The following is a 17,540-nucleotide window of genomic DNA, read 5'->3' on the forward strand; positions in this document are numbered from 1 at the left end:
ACACCACACACCACACACACCACACACCACACACCACACCACACACACACACCACACACACACACACTGCCCGTTCCTCCTCTATATCTGGCATTATCAGATTCTGCTGAAGGACATTTTCTCTCCTGACTTTATGAGCCTAACATCAATATCAGGGATTTCTCTATTACTCTGTGCTGCTTCACTGGGGCTCGTAGTGGCTCATAGTGGCTCATTGTGGTTCATAGTGGCTCATAGTGGCTCGTAGTGGCTCGTAGTGGCTCATAGTGGCTCGTAGTGGCTCATAGTGGCTCGTAGTGGCTCATAGTGGCTCATAGTGGCTCATAGTGTCTTATTTAATATTTTAATGTTAGGACGTTCTCTTACTCTGTGCTGCTTCACTGGGGCTCGTAGTGGCTCATAGTTGCTCATAGTGGCTCGTAGTGGCTCATAGTGTCTTATTTAATATTTTAATATTAGGACGTTCTCTATTACTCTGTGCTGCTTCACTGGGGCTCATAGTGGCTCATAGTGGCTCATAGTGGCTCATAGTGGCTCATAGTGTCTTATTTAATATTTTAATATTAGGACGTTCTCTATTACTCTGTGCTGCTTCACTGGGGCTCATAGTGACTCATAGTGACTCATAGTGGCTCATAGTGGCTCATAGTGGCTCATAGTGTCTTATTTAATATTTTAATGTTAGGACGTTCTCTATTACTCTGTGCTGCTTCACTGGGGCTCATAGTGGTTCATAGTGGCGCATAGTGACTCATAGTGGCTCATAGTGGCGCATTGTTGTTCATAGTGGCTCATAGTGGTTCATAGTGGCGCATAGTGACTCATAGTGGCTCATAGTGGCGCATTGTTGTTCATAGTGGCTCATAGTGGTTCTTAGTGGCTCATAGTGGTTCTTAGTGGCTCATTGTTGTTCATAGTGGCTCATTGTTGTTCATTGTGGCTCATAGTGGCTCATAGTGTCTTATTGTTGTTCATAGTGGCTCATTGTTGTTCATTGTGGCTCATAGTGGCTCATAGTGTCTTATTAAATATTTGAATGTTAGGAAGTTCTCTTACTCTGTGCTGCTTCACTGGGGCTCATAGTGGCTCATGGTGGCTCATGGTGACTCATGGTGACTCATGGTGACTCATGGTGACTCATAGTGGCTCATAGTGGCTCATAGTGTCCTATAGTGTCTTGATGTCATCGAGTTTCATGGTTCCCTCTTTCTCTCTGACTCCATCTCTCCTTTTCTCTCCATCTCTCCTTCTCTCTCTCCCTCGTCAGTAAGTTGAAGAAGTTGATCCGAGCATGGAAGGATAAGGGGATTTCATTGGAGGAGAGAGAGGAGCAGCGTGCCAGACCTCCTCAACAGTGGAACCTGGACTACACCCTGGTCCCCTTTGAAGGACTGACCCCCGAGTACATGGAGATGAGTGAGTATATAGTAACAGTAGATAACAGAGGTGAGGAGGGACATACAGACATGTGTGGTTTACAGAGGTGAGGAAGTCAGGTAATTAACTAGACACCTGGACAGAGACCATACCACCCTGCCTCTCTCCCCCTGTTACCTGGACAGAGACCATACCACCCTGCCTCTCTCCCCCTGTTACCTGGACAGAGACCATACCACCCCCACCCCCCCCCCCCCACCCCCCCCCCCCCCCCCCCCCCCCCCCCCCCACCCCCCCCCCCCCCCCCCCCCCCCCCCCCCCCCCCCCCCCCCAAACCCCCGAACCCCCCCCCCCCCCCCCCCCCCCCCCCCCCAACCACCCCACCCCCCCCCCCCCCCACCCCCCCCCCCCCCCCCCCCCCCCCCCCCACCCCCCCCCCCCCCCCCCCCCCCCCCCACCCCCCCCCCACCCCCCCCCCCCCCCCCCCCCCCCCCCCCCCCCCCCCCCCCACCCCCCCCCCCCCCCCCCCCCCCCCCCCCCCCCCCCCCCCCCCCCCCCCCCCCCCCCCCCCCCCCCCCCCCCACCCCCCCCCCCCCCCACCCCCCACACCCCCCCCCCCCCCCCCCCCCCCCCCCCCCCCCCCCCCCCCCCCCCCCCCCCCCCCCCCCCCCACCCCCCCCCCCACCCCCCCCCCCCCCCCCCCCCCCCCCCCCCCCCCCCCCCCCCCCCCCCCCCCCCCCCCCCCCCCCCCCCCCCCCCCCCCCCCCCCCCCCCCCCCCCCCCCCCCCCCCCCCCCCCCCCCCACCCCCCCCCCCCCCCCCCCCCCCCCCCCCCCCCCCCCCCCCCCACCCCCCCCCCCCACCCCCCACACCCCCCCCCCGCCCCCCCCACCCCCCCCCCCCCCCGCCCCCCCCCCCCCCCCCCCCCCCCCCACCCCCCCCCCCCCCCCCCCCCCCCCCCCCCCCCCCCCCCCCCCCCCCCCCCCCCCCCCCCCTCACCCCCCCCCCCCCCCCCCCCCCCCCCCCCCGCCCCGCCCCCCCCCCCCCCCCCCCCCCCCCCCCCCAAACCAATAGACCACCCCCCCCCCCCCCACCCCCCCCCCCCCCCCCCCCCCCCCCCCCCCCGCCCCCCCCCCCCCCCCCCCCCCCCCCCCCCCCCCACACCCACCCCCCCCCCTATGCCTCTCTCTCTCTGTTACCTGGACAGAGACCATACCACCCTGCCTCTCTCTCTCTGTTACCTGGACGGAGACCATACCACTCTGCCTCTCTCTCTCTCTGTTACCTGGACAGAGACCATACCACCCTGCCTCTCTCCCCATGTTACCTGGACAGAGACCATACCACCCTGTTACCTGGACAGAGACCATACCACCCTGTTACCTGGACAGAGACCATACCTCTCTGCCTCTCTCTTAGGCTTGGTACACTTACAGCTCGTCTCTTGGCAGTAGTACTGTAGATTACTTTATCACTGTCCTCATCCAGTCCAGATGGCTAGCCATTCCAGATGTCGTTGTCTTTGTCCGTGTCCCTGTAGATATCTGTTTTTCCCTTCGTATAATTTCTGTATATATTTTTATATTTTTTAACCTCAGTTTTCACATGCTCTCCTGCCAAACTGCCTCAACCAATGTGTATGGATCTGCTATTTTCATTACTTCAGAACCGGAACCCCCACAGAATCTAGCCAGCCTAACTAGCTACTAGCTAGTAGTCGCTAGCCAATGCTAGCGGTCATCAGCTATCCTTAGCCTGGTCAACTCCTGCCAGTCTGCACAGCGGGATTCAACCCAGAGCGTATCGGACTTCTTCTCTACCACATCTCCTGTTTCCTACCGCAAGCTATGAACCTTTTCACCTGGATCATCGCAGCTACCTAGCTGCTATCCGAGTGGCTACCGCCTGGCTAACGTCTCTGTCCCGAAGCAAGAACCAATTAGCCTGGAGCTAGCTAGCTGCTATCCGAGTGGCTACTGCCTGGACAACCAGTTCTTATAGCCTTTAGCCGTACCCTTATCCTACTCCTCCACTGTTCCTCTGGTGATGTAGAGGTTAATCCAGGATCTGCAGTGACTAGCTCCACCCCCATTTCCCCAGGCACTCTCATGTGTTGACTTCTATAACCGTAAAAGCCTTGGTTTCATGCATGTTAACATTAGAAGCCTCCTCCCTAGTTTGTTTTACTCACTGCTTTTAGCACACTCTACTCTGCCAACCCAGATGTCGTGTCTGAATCCTTGCTTAGGAAGGCCAACGAAAACCCGGAACATTTCTATACCTAACTATAACATTTCCGACAAGATAGAACTGCACAAAGGGGCGGAGTTGCAATCTACTGCGAGAGCGTATGCAAGTTCTGTCATACTGTCCAGTCTGTGCCAACAATTCAAAGCTCTACTTCTAAAAGTCCCAGCTTGCCAGAAACAGTCTCTCACCATTGCCGCTTGTTATAGACAACTTCTCTGCCCCCAGCTGTGCCCTGGACACCATATATGTGATTGATTGCCCCCTCTGATCTTCAGAGCTCGTACTGTTAGGTGAACCTAAACTGGGACTGCTTTAACACCCGGCCGTCCTACATCTAAGAAGCTAGATGCCCTCAATCTCACCGACAAAATTATCAATGAACCTACTAGGTACAAACGCCCAAATTTGTAAACACGTGGCCATCCTCATAATATCATCCTGACCACCTTCCCTCTATACACCTCTGCTGTCTTCAACCAGGATCTCAGCGTTCACTGCCTCATTGCCTGCATCCGTAATGGGTCTGCAGTCAAACGACCACCCCTCATCACTGTCAAATGCTCCCTAAAACACTTCAGCGAGCAGGCCTTTCTAATCGACCTTGCCCGGGTATCCTGGAAGGATATTGACCTCATTCCGTCAGTAGAGGATGCCTGGTTATTCTTTAAAAGTGATTTCCTCACCATCTTAAATGAGCATGCCCCATTCAAAAAATGTAGAACTAAGAATAGATGTGTCCCTTGGTTCACTCCAGACCTGACTGTCTTTGACCAGCACCGATAAATCCACGATAATTGAGAATTTCAATAAGCATTTTTCTACGGCTGGCCATGCTTTCCACCTGGCTACCCCTACCCCGGTCAACAGCCCTGCACCCCCACAGCAACTTGCCCAAACCTCCCCCATTTCTCCTTAACCCAAATCCAGATAGCTGATGTTCTGAAAGAGTTGCACAATCTGGACCCCTACAAATCAGCTGGGCTAGACAATCTGGACCCTTTCTTTCTAAAATTATCCACCGCAATTGTTGCAACCCCTATTACTAGCCTGTTCAACCTCTTTCTTGTATCGTCTGAGATCCCCAAGGACTGGAAAGCTGCCGCGGTCATCCCCCTCTTCAAAGGGGGATACTTCTGGCCCTTCTTTGGACACTGTGTTAACTAACCTCCAGACTAGCATCAATGCCATACAACTCTCCTTCTGTGGCCTCCAACTGCTCTTAAATGCAAGTAAAACTAAATGCATACTCTTCAACCTATCGCTGCCTGCCCGTCCAGCATTACTACTCTGGACTGTTCTGACTTAGAATATGTGGACACTTACAAATACCTAGGTCTCTGGTTAGACTGTAAACTCTCCTTCCAGACTCACATTAAGCATCTGCTATCCTGAACTCAGGGTGGGTCCCCTGCTAGGTCCTAAACTCAGGGTGGGTCCCCTGCTAGGTCCTGAACTCAGAGTGGGTCCCCTGCTAGGTCCTGAACTCAGGGTGGGTCCCCTGCTAGGTCCTGAACTCAGGGTGGGTCCCCTGCTAGGTCCTGAACTCAGGGTGGGTCCCCTGCTAGGTCCCGAACTCAGGGTGGGTCTCCTGCTAGGTCCTGAACTCAGGGTGGGTCCTCTACCCTCCAGCTGTTTGTTGGTGTGTTTATCAACAGCTGGTGTATGTCTGGAACACCCTGCCCTCCAGCTGTTTGTTGTTGTGTTGCAGAGGACTACCAGATAAGATAATGACTTGTTCCAGACACTTCCTCATGTTGTTCCTCTCAGCTAACACTTTGTGTGTGTTCTCTCCCCAGTTATCCAGTTTGGTTTTGTGTCTCTGTTTGTCGCGTCGTTCCCTCTGGCTCCTCTCTTCGCTCTCCTCAACAACGTGATCGAGATCCGCCTCGATGCCAAGAAGTTTGTCACCGAGCTGCGACGACCGGACGCTGTCCAAGCCAAAGACATCGGTAACACGCCCTCTCCGCAAAGACGCACACATGTCCACACACAGATCCACACCCCTCCACTCTTCTCTCACAACTGTGTTTTCTCTCTCTGTAGGAATCTGGTACAACATCCTGAGTGGAATGGGAAAGTTCTCTGTCATTATAAATGTAAGTGATAACATTGGAGCGCACACACACATTCTGAGAACACACTCTGATGCAATAAAGGAAAGATTCACCCATTTATTATGTTATATTGTTGTTGTGCATTTTATCGTTTCCCGGGGTCATTTAATGTTTTCATGTGTATCTGAGCTATTGCCGTTCAAGCAGGCAGAAATCCGTCTGGTATGAACTAGCCCTGTGATAGTCAGTCACTACACTGGAAGTTAATATGAAGTAGCACTGTGATAGTCAGTCACTACACTGGAAGTTAACATGAAGTAGCCCTGTGATAGTCACTACACTGGAAGTTAATATGAAGTAGCACTGTGATAGTCACTACACTGGAAGTTAATATGAAGTAGCCCTGTGATAGTCACTACACTGGAAGTTAATATGAAGTAGCCCTGTGATAGTCACTACACTGGAAGTTAATATGAAGTAGCACTGTGATAGTCACTACACTGGAAGTTAATATGAAGTAGCACTGTGATAGTCACTACACTGGAAGTTAATATGAAGTAGCACTGTGATAGTCACTACACTGGAAGTTAATATGAAGTAGCACTGTGATAGTCAGTCACTACACTGGAAGTTAATATGAAGTAGCCCTGTGATAGTCACTACACTGGAAGTTAATATGAAGTAGCACTGTGATAGTCACTACACTGGAAGTTAATATGAAGTAGCCCTGTGATAGTCACTACACTGGAAGTTAATATGAAGTAGCCCTGTGATAGTCACTACACTGGAAGTTAATATGAAGTAGCACTGTGATAGTCACTACACTGGAAGTTAATATGAAGTAGCACTGTGATAGTCACTACACTGGAAGTTAATATGAAGTAGCACTGTGATAGTCACTACACTGGAAGTTAATATGAAGTAGCACTGTGATAGTCAGTCACTACACTGGAAGTTAATATGAAGTAGCCCTGTGATAGTCACTACACTGGAAGTTAATATGAAGTAGCACTGTGATAGTCAGTCACTACACTGGAAGTTAATATGAAGTAGCACTGTGATAGTCAGTCACTACACTGGAAGTTAATATGAAGTAGCACTGTGATAGTCACTACACTGGAAGTTAATATGAAGTAGCCCTGTGATAGTCACTACACTGGAAGTTAATATGAAGTAGCCCTGTGATAGTCACTACACTGGAAGTTAATATGAAGTAGCACTGTGATAGTCACTACACTGGAAGTTAATATGAAGTAGCACTGTGATAGTCACTACACTGGAAGTTAATATGAAGTAGCCCTGTGATAGTCACTACACTGGAAGTTAATATGAAGTAGCACTGTGATAGTCAGTCACTACACTGGAAGTTAATATGAAGTAGCACTGTGATAGTCACTACACTGATGTGCTATACTCCTCAGTGCCATTGGAGGAATCCCGGAACATATTCCCGTCTGTGCTAGAAAAACTGTAGCTTAGCATCTGCATCATCTGACCTCTTCTTTATTGACCGAGTCAGTGGTACTTCCTGCTTCAGTTTTTGTTTGTAAGCAGGAATCAGGAGGATGGAATTATGGTCAGACTTGCCAAATGTGTGGTCTACAGCTTATCATGAGATACTCTACTTCATGCGAGCAAAATCTAGAGACTTCTTTAGATTTCGTGCACCAGCTGTTGTTTAAAAATGTACACAGACCGCCCCCCCCCTCGTCTTACCGGAGTGTGGTGTTCTATCTAGCCGGTGCAGCGCATTGAGCCAGTTGATTATTATCCATGTCGACATTCAGCCACGATTCGGTGAAACATAAGATATTACCGTTTTTGATGTCCCGTTGGTAGGATATTCGTGATCTCATCTAATTTATTGTCCAATGATTGTACGTTGGCAAGTAATATTGTTGGTAAAGGCAGATTTCCCACTCGCTGTCGGCGGATCCTTTACAAGGCACCCTGCCCTGTGTCCTCTATACCTGCGTCCCTTTCTCTGACGGGGATGTCGGCCTTGTCGGGTGTCTGAAGTACATCCTGTGCGTCCTGCTTGTTGTATAAAACATCTCAGTCTAATCCGAGGTGAGTGATCGCTGTCCTGATATCCAGAAGCTCTTAGTCTAATCCGAGGTGAGTGATCGCTGTCCTGATATCCAGAAGCTCTTAGTCTAATCCGAGGTGAGTGATCGCTGTCCTGATATCCAGAAGCTCTTAGTCTAATCCGAGGTGAGTGATCGCTGTCCTGATATCCAGAAGCTCTTAGTCTAATCCGAGGTGAGTGATCGCTGTCCTGATATCCAGAAGCTCTTAGTCTAATCCGAGGTGAGTGATCGCTGTCCTGATATCCAGAAGCTCTTCGTCTAATCCGAGGTGAGTGATCGCTGTCCTGATATCCAGAAGCTCTTAGTCTAATCCGAGGTGAGTGATCGCTGTCCTGATATCCAGAAGCTCTTCGTCTAATCCGAGGTGAGTGATCGCTGTCCTGATATCCAGAAGCTCTTCGTCTAATCCGAGGTGAGTGATCGCTGTCCTGATATCCAGAAGCTCTTCGTCTAATCCGAGGTGAGTGATCGCTGTCCTGATATCCAGAAGCTCTTCGTCTAATCCGAGGTGAGTGATCGCTGTCCTGATATCCAGAAGCTCTTCGTCTAATCCGAGGTGAGTGATCGCTGTCCTGATATCCAGAAGCTCTTCGTCTAATCCGAGGTGAGTGATCGCTGTCCTGATATCCAGAAGCTCTCAGTCTAATCCGAGGTGAGTGATCGCTGTCCTGATATCCAGAAGCTCTCAGTCTAATCCGAGGTGAGTGATCGCTGTCCTGATATCCAGAAGCTCTCAGTCTAATCCGAGGTGAGTGATCGCTGTCCTGATATCCAGAAGCTCTCAGTCTAATCCGAGGTGAGTGATCGCTGTCCTGATATCCAGAAGCTCTCAGTCTAATCCGAGGTGAGTGATCGCTGTCCTGATATCCAGAAGCTCTCAGTCTAATCCGAGGTGAGTGATCGCTGTCCTGATATCCAGAAGCTCCTTTTTTGCTGTAAGATACTATTGCAGAAACATTATGTACAAAATAAGTTACAAATAATGTGAAACAAAACATAATAGCGCAGTTGGTTGGACGCCATTAAAACTGCTGCCAGTCCTTCCCGCGTCGCCTTCCCGCGCCATCTTCCCGCGCCATCTTCCCGTGCCATCTTCCCGCGCCATCTCCTCACTCGGGAGCCCATTAGCCTCGATCTCAGTGTACAGTCATGGCCAAAAGATTTTAGAATGACAAATATTAATTTTCACCAAGTTTGCTGCTTCAGTATCTTTAGATATTTTTGTCAGATGTTACTATGGAATACTGAAGTATAATTACAAGCGTTTCATAATTGTTAAAGGCTTTTATTGACAATTACATGAAGTTGATGCAAAGAGTCAATATTTGCAGTGTTGACACTTCTTTTTCAAGATCTCTGCAATCCGCCCTGGCATGCTGTCAATTAACTTCTGGGCCACATCCTAACTTTTTACTACCTTGTTTCAAAATAACCAAATCAGACCATAGAAATGTTGAGGGAATGATTTGTAGAAACACTTCCTCTGATGCTATTGAAACCAGTTGGGGCCTGAGGGCACACAGTGTGTTGTGAAATCTGTGAATGTATTGTAACGTTTTAAAATGGTATAAACTGCCTTAATTTTGCTGGACCCCAGGAAGAGTAGCTGCTGCTTTGGCAGGATAATAATGGGGATCCATAATAAATACAAATACCAGCATTTCTATCATGTTCTATTGGTTTCCAAATCAACTTTCTTTCATTGTCCAGCAGCCAAAGACAATATCCTGGTTATATCATCAACCCATGAGAGTTGTTGCATCTTTAGATCTCCAATAACAACCCATGATAGTTGTTGTATCTTTAGATCTCCCCTAACAACCCATGATAGTTGTTGATTATCCTGGTCATATCAACCCATGATAGTTGTTGCATCTTTAGATCTCCCCTAACAACCCATGATAGTTGTTGCATCTTTAGATCTCCCCTAACAACCCATGATAGTTGTTGTATCTTTAGTTCTCCCCTAACAACCCATGATAGTTGTTGCATCTTTAGATCTCCCCTAACAACCCATGATAGTTGTTGTATCTGTAGATCTCCCCTAACAACCCATGATAGTTGTTGTATCTTTAGATCTCCCCTAACAACCCATGATAGTTGTTGCATCTTTAGATCTCCCCTAACAACCCATGATAGTTGTTGTATCTTTAGATCTCCCCTAACAACCCATGGTAGTTGTTGTATCTTTAGATCTCCCCTAACAACCCATGATAGTTGTTGCATCTTTAGATCTCCCCTAACAACCCATGATAGTTGTTGCATCTTTAGATCTCCCCTAACAACCCATGATAGTTGTTGTATCTTTAGATCTCCCCTAACAACCCATGATAGTTGTTGCATCTTTAGATCTCCCCTAACAACCCATGATGGTTGTTGCATCTTTAGATCTCCCCTAACAACCCATGATAGTTGTTGTATCTTTAGATCTCCCCTAACAACCCATGATAGTTGTTGTATCTTTAGATCTCCCCTAACAACCCATGATAGTTGTTGTATCTTTAGATCTCCCCTAACAACCCATGATAGTTGTTGCATCTTTAGTTCTCCCCTAACAACCCATGATAGTTGTTGCATCTTTAGATCTCCCCTAACAACCCATGATAGTTGTTGTATCTTTAGATCTCCCCTAACAACCCATGATAGTTGTTGCATCTTTAGATCTCCCCTAACAACCCATGATAGTTGTTGTATCTTTAGATCTCCCCTAACAACCCATGATAGTTGTTGCATCTTTAGATCTCCCCTAACAACCCATGATAGTTGTTGTATCTGTAGATCTCCCCTAACAACCCATGATAGTTGTTGTATCTTTAGATCTCCCCTAACAACCCATGATAGTTGTTGTATCTTTAGTTCTCCCCTAACAACCCATGATAGTTGTTGCATCTTTAGATCTCCCCTAACAACCCATGATAGTTGTTGATTATCCTGGTCATATCAGCAACCCATGATAGTTGTTGCATCTTTAGATCAACCAAAAACTTATTTGGCAGTGGGGGAACATAAAAGGAGGAACTGAGTCACTGTTGTGCAAAGCCACATAAAGCCAGTAGCTGCCTGGTGCTTTACAGTGGGGACATTTTTACCAGTCAATACAACTAATCATGGTATATTATTGGGAGGGTCACATTGACCAGGGACCAGTTTCCCCAAAGCATCTTAAGGCTAAGTTTATCGGTAGATCCATAGGAGCATCGCTTCATGACCCTGCATTAATTCATGCCCCTCTGAATTCATTTGTTGTGGAACAAAGGAGAATGAACCCTTCATGGATTTGACAGTATTACAGAATTTAGCTGGGTTTCCTTTACAATCCGCAGGAGCAGTTACATAATAATCAGATTTAGCCTTTCTGATTTGTCTTACATAATGATTCCTCAGTTGCTTTAAAGCTTGCCAGTCCAGGTCTAAGCTTGTGTTCCTGGCCTTGACCCAAGCACCGTCTCTTGTATGATTAACTTCTCAGAATTCCGGAGTGTACCAGGCATCTACTGTTAACCCTTCATTTCTTAAAGGGAGCATAATTATCCACAAAAGTATTGAAGACATCTGCAAAAAGGCTGAAAGCTACATCAGTTTAATGGATAGCAGAGATACAATCCAGATCACTAACAAAAAGATCATGTAAAAATGCCTGTTGACTGAAGATTTTAAAATTCCTCTTTGTGATGACACGAGGCTTCGATTTTGGTATCATCCCATCTCTAACACAAACAACTGGGCAATGGTCACTCATATCTAATACATATTCCTCTGGTTTATTCGTTAAAATTAGATCAATCAGAGTTGACTTTGCAGGATCTGTAGGCTTAGTCACCTGCTGGGTTAGGTTTAGATTATTACACGTCGTTTAGATTGTCTGAATCCTGCATTTCCCCCGATCATAATTTATGTCACCCAGGATAATAACTTCTGATGTAATAAAAGAAGACGACAAACTTGTTAACTCCTCGAGTTCCCAAAGCCTAGGGAGGACGGTAGAACCCTATAACAATTATGGATACATTTTTCCCCAAACAAATGTAGCATTTTAACTAATAGCACCGGGTGAGCAGACCACAGTGGGCTTCTCGTTTGAGTTAACATTAGCATATCTAAGAGTTGAGTTCAAACGAATGGGTAAACGATTATAACTGACAACAACCCTGGCAGTATAGACAACAGTTTGACAATAATGCTTAGAAAGTATGAGAGGTGTTAACTGAGCAGTTTATCATTTATTTTATGTAACCTTTATTTAACTAGGCAAGTCGGTTAAGAACAAATTCTTATTTTACAACGACGGCCTACCCCGGCCAAACCCGCCGCTAACCCGGACGATGCTGGACCAATTGTGCGCCTCCCTATGGGACTCCCGATCACGTCTGGTTGTGATACAGCCCAGGATCGACCCAGGGTCTGTAGTGACGCTTTTAGCACTGAGATGCAGTGCCTTAGACCGCTGCGCCACTCAGGAGCGGTGCTTGGACTGTCTCTTAGTCAATATCTTAACGCGGCCTTGAAATGTGACGAGAGGCTCCTAGATGGTTCGGGTGGAGTCCATCTCTGTAGAGCATATTTTGCTTCCAAGAAGTGTCGCAATTCTCAAAAGTTATGCCAACAGAGTGGCAGTAGTCTTTAAGCCAGATGTGATGTGCTAAGAGGCTGGTGAACATTCTGCAGCCATGTGAACATTCTCCAGCCTGGTGAACATTCTGCAGCCCGGTGAACATTCTGCAGCCCGGTGAACATTCTGCAGCCATGTGAACATTCTGCAGCCTGGTGAACATTCTCCAGCCTGGTGAACATTCTGCAGCCTGGTGAACATTCTGCAGCCTGGTGAACATTCTGCAGCCTGGTGAACATTCTGCAGCCTGGTGAACATTCTGCAGCCTGGTGAACATTCTGCAGCCTGGTGAACATTCTGCAGCCTGGTGAACATTCTGCAGCCTGGTGAACATTCTGCAGCCTGGTGAACATTCTGCAGCCTGGTGAACATTCTCCAGCCCGGTGAACATTCTGCAGCCATGTGAACATTCTGCAGCCTGGTGAACATTCTGCAGCCTGGTAAACATTCTGCAGCCTGGTGAACATTCTGCAGCCCGGTGAACATTCTGCAGCCATGTGAACATTCTGCAGCCTGGTGAACATTCTAAAGCCTGGTGAACATTCTCCAGCCTGGTGAACATTCTGCAGCCTGGTGAACATTCTGCAGCCTGGTGAACATTCTCCAGCCCGGTGAACATTCTGCAGCCATGTGAACATTCTGCAGCCTGGTGAACATTCTCCAGCCTGGTGAACATTCTGCAGCCCGGTGAACATTCTGCAGCCCGGTGAACATTCTGCAGCCATGTGAACATTCTCCAGCCTGGTGAACATTCTCCAGCCTGGTGAACATTCTGCAGCCTGGTGAACATTCTCCAGCCTGGTGAACATTCTCCAGCCTGGTGAACATTCTGCAGCCCGGTGAACATTCTGCAGCCATGTGAACATTCTGCAGCCTGGTGAACATTCTGCAGCCTGGTGAACATTCTGCAGCCTGGTGAACATTCTGCAGCCTGGTGAACATTCTGCAGCCATGTGAACATTCTGCAGCCTGGTGAACATTCTCCAGCCTGGTGAACATTCTGCAGCCTGGTGAACATTCTGCAGCCTGGTGAACATTCTGCAGCCTGGTGAACATTCTGCAGCCTGGTGAACATTCTCCAGCCTGGTGAACATTCTGCAGCCTGGTGAACATTCTGCAGCCTGGTGAACATTCTCCAGCCCGGTGAACATTCTGCAGCCATGTGAACATTCTGCAGCCTGGTGAACATTCTGCAGCCTGGTGAACATTCTGCAGCCTGGTGAACATTCTGCAGCCCGGTGAACATTCTGCAGCCATGTGAACATTCTGCAGCCTGGTGAACATTCTCCAGCCTGGTGAACATTCTGCAGCCTGGTGAACATTCTGCAGCCCGGTGAACATTCTGCAGCCATGTGAACATTCTGCAGCCTGGTGAACATTCTCCAGCCTGGTGAACATTCTCCAGCCTGGTGAACATTCTGCAGCCTGGTGAACATTCTGCAGCCTGGTGAACATTCTGCAGCCTGGTGAACATTCTGCAGCCTGGTGAACATTCTGCAGCCTGGTGAACATTCTGCAGCCTGGTGAACATTCTGCAGCCTGGTGAACATTCTGCAGCCTGGTGAACATTCTCCAGCCTGGTGAACATTCTGCAGCCTGGTGAACATTCTGCAGCCTGGTGAACATTCTCCAGCCCGGTGAACATTCTGCAGCCATGTGAACATTCTGCAGCCCGGTGAACATTCTGCAGCCCGGTGAACATTCTGCAGCCCGGTGAACATTCTGCAGCCCGGTGAACATTCTGCAGCCATGTGAACATTCTGCAGCCTGGTGAACATTCTCCAGCCTGGTGAACATTCTCCATCCTGGTGAACATTCTCCAGCCTGGTGAACATTCTCCAGCCTGGTGAACATTCTGCAGCCCGGTGAACATTCTCCAGCCCGGTGAACATTCTCCAGCCCGGTGAACATTCTGCAGCCATGTGAACATTCTGCAGCCTGGTGAACATTCTCCAGCCTGGTGAACATTCTGCAGCCCGGTGAACATTCTGCAGCCATGTGAACATTCTGCAGCCTGGTGAACATTCTCCAGCCTGGTGAACATTCTCCAGCCTGGTGAACATTCTGCAGTCTGGTGAACATTCTGCAGCCCGGTGAACATTCTGCAGCCCGGTGAACATTCTGCAGCCATGTGAACATTCTGCAGCCTGGTGAACATTCTGCAGCCTGGTGAACATTCTGCAGCCTGGTGAACATTCTGCAGCCTGGTGAACATTCTGCAGCCTGGTGAACATTCTGCAGCCTGGTGAACATTCTGCAGCCTGGTGAACATTCTCCAGCCATGTGAACATTCTGCAGCCATGTGAACATTCTGCAGCCTGGTGAACATTCTGCAGCCTGGTGAACATTCTCCAGCCATGTGAACATTCTGCAGCCATGTGAACATTCTCCAGCCTGGTGAACATTCTGCAGCCTGGTGAACATTCTCCAGACATGTGAACATTCTCCAGACATGTGAACATTCTGCAGACTGGTGAACATTCTGCAGCCATGTGAACATTCTGCAGACTGGTGAACATTCTGCAGCCTGGTGAACATTCTGCAGCCTGGTGAACATTCTGCAGCCTGGTGAACATTCTGCAGCCATGTGAACATTCTGCAGCCTGGTGAACATTCTGCAGCCATGTGAACGTTCTCCAGCCATGTGAACGTTCTCCAGCCATGTGAACGTTCTCCAGCCATGTGAACGTTCTCCAGCCATGTGAACGTTCTCCAGCCATGTGAACGTTCTCCAGCCATGTGAACGTTCTGCAGCCTGGTGAACATTCTGCTGCCTGGTGAACATTCTGCAGCCTGGTGAACATTCTGCAGCCATGTGAACATTCTGCAGCCATGTGAACATTCTGCAGCCTCACAGAAGGTTCACTAGGCTCTTAGAACTTAATATCTCTATTAAAGCCCAGTGACGGGAACGGGGCCAGAGATAACCGGCTGCTTCTCAGAGCCTTTTAGGGTGTTGCTCATCCTAGATCCTAACTCCTGATCCAGCCAGACATCATCCTCAAATCATCCTGTAAATGGATCAACCAGAAAATCCCCCAAATATTTAGTGCTACATGAGATAATGTCCTCTGTAATATGACTCTCTGTTTGATGTGATGAGATAATGTCCTCTGTAATGTCTCTCTGTTTGACGTGATGAGATAATGTCCTCTGTAATATCTCTCTGTTTGACGTGATGAGATAATGTCCTCTGTAATATGACTCTCTGTTTGACGTGATGAGATAATGTCCTCTGTAATGTCTCTCTGTTTGATGTGATGAGATAATGTCCTCTGTAATATGACTCTCTGTTTGACGTGATGAGATAATGTCCTCTGTAATATCTCTCTGTTTGACGTGATGAGATAATGTCCTCTGTAATATGACTCTCTGTTTGACGTGATGAGATAATGTCCTCTGTAATGTCTCTCTGTTTGATGTGATGAGATAATGTCCTCTGTAATGTCTCTCTGTTTGATGTGATGAGATAATGTCCTCTGTAATATCTCTCTGTTTGATGTGATGAGATAATGTCCTCTGTAATATCTCTCTGTTTGATGTGATGAGATAATGTCCTCTGTAATGTCTCTCTGTTTGACGTGATGAGATAATGTCCTCTGTAATGTCTCCCTGTTTGACATGATGAGATAATGTCCTCTGTAATGTCTCTCTGTTTGACGTGATGAGATAATGTCCTCTGTAATGTCTCTCTGTTTGACGTGATGAGATAATGTCCTCTGTAATGTCTCTCTGTTTGACGTGATGAGATAATGTCCTCTGTAATGTCTCTCTGTTTGATGTGATGAGATAATGTCCTCTGTAATGTCTCTCTGTTTGACGTGATGAGATAATGTCCTCTGTAATGTCTCTCTGTTTGACGTGATGAGATAATGTCCTCTGTAATGTCTCTCTGTTTGATGTGATGAGATAATGTCCTCTGTAATATCTCTCTGTTTGACGTGATGAGATAATGTCCTCTGTAATGTCTCTCTGTTTGACGTGATGAGATAATGTCCTCTGTAATGTCTCTCTGTTTGACGTGATGAGATAATGTCCTATGTAATGTCTCTCTGTTTGACGTGATGAGATAATGTCCTCTGTAATGTCTCTCTGTTTGACGTGATGAGATAATGTCCTCTGTAATGTCTCTCTGTTTGACGTGATGAGATAATGTCCTCTGTAATATCTCTCTGTTTGACGTGATGAGATAATGTCCTCTGTAATGTCTCTCTGTTTGACGTGATGAGATAATGTCCTCTGTAATGTCTCTCTGTTTGATGTGATGAGATAATGTCCTCTGTAATATGACTCTCTGTTTGATGTGATGAGATAATGTCCTCTGTAATGTCTCTCTGTTTGATGTGATGAGATAATGTCCTCTGTAATATCTCTGTTTGACGTGATGAGATAATGTCCTCTGTAATGTCTCTCTGTTTGACGTGATGAGATAATGTCCTCTGTAATGTCTCTCTGTTTGATGTGATGAGATAATGTCCTCTGTAATGTCTCTCTGTTTGACGTGATGAGATAATGTCCTCTGTAATGTCTCTCTGTTTGACGTGATGAGATAATGTCCTCTGTAATGTCTCTCTGTTTGACGTGATGAGATAATGTCCTCTGTAATGTCTCTCTGTTTGACGTGATGAGATAATGTCCTCTGTAATATCTCTCTGTTTGACGTGATGAGATAATGTCCTCTGTAATATCTCTCTGTTTGACGTGATGAGATAATGTCCTCTGTAATGTCTCTCTGTTTGACGTGATGAGATAATGTCCTCTGTAATGTCTCTCTGTTTGACGTGATGAGATAATGTCCTATGTAATGTCTCTCTGTTTGACGTGATGAGATAATGTCCTCTGTAATGTCTCTCTGTTTGACGTGATGAGATAATGTCCTCTGTAATGTCTCTCTGTTTGACGTGATGAGATAATGTCCTCTGTAATATCTCTCTGTTTGACGTGATGAGATAATGTCCTCTGTAATGTCTCTCTGTTTGACGTGATGAGATAATGTCCTCTGTAATGTCTCTCTGTTTGATGTGATGAGATAATGTCCTCTGTAATATGACTCTCTGTTTGATGTGATGAGATAATGTCCTCTGTAATGTCTCTCTGTTTGACGTGATGAGATAATGTCCTCTGTAATGTCTCTCTGTTTGACGTGATGAGATAATGTCCT

The 17,540-nt window shown here is 47.8% G+C and overlaps 1 protein-coding gene across 1 annotated transcript in view; it reads left to right on the forward strand.

The window, feature by feature from the left end:
• The window catches only part of LOC120037832 (anoctamin-2-like), a gene marked incomplete at its 5' end in the record, with an annotated part of 43,488 nt that overhangs the window by 6,940 nt on the left and 19,008 nt on the right, over positions 1 to 17,540 (forward strand). Inside the window, 3 exon segments of the mRNA XM_038983801.1 lie at positions 1,268 to 1,416; positions 5,423 to 5,575; positions 5,670 to 5,722. Coding sequence (XP_038839729.1) covers positions 1,268 to 1,416; positions 5,423 to 5,575; positions 5,670 to 5,722 — 355 coding nt within the window.

This window comes from Salvelinus namaycush, unplaced genomic scaffold (genome assembly GCF_016432855.1).
Source record: "Salvelinus namaycush isolate Seneca unplaced genomic scaffold, SaNama_1.0 Scaffold1907, whole genome shotgun sequence".
Lineage (NCBI taxonomy): Eukaryota > Metazoa > Chordata > Actinopteri > Salmoniformes > Salmonidae > Salvelinus > Salvelinus namaycush.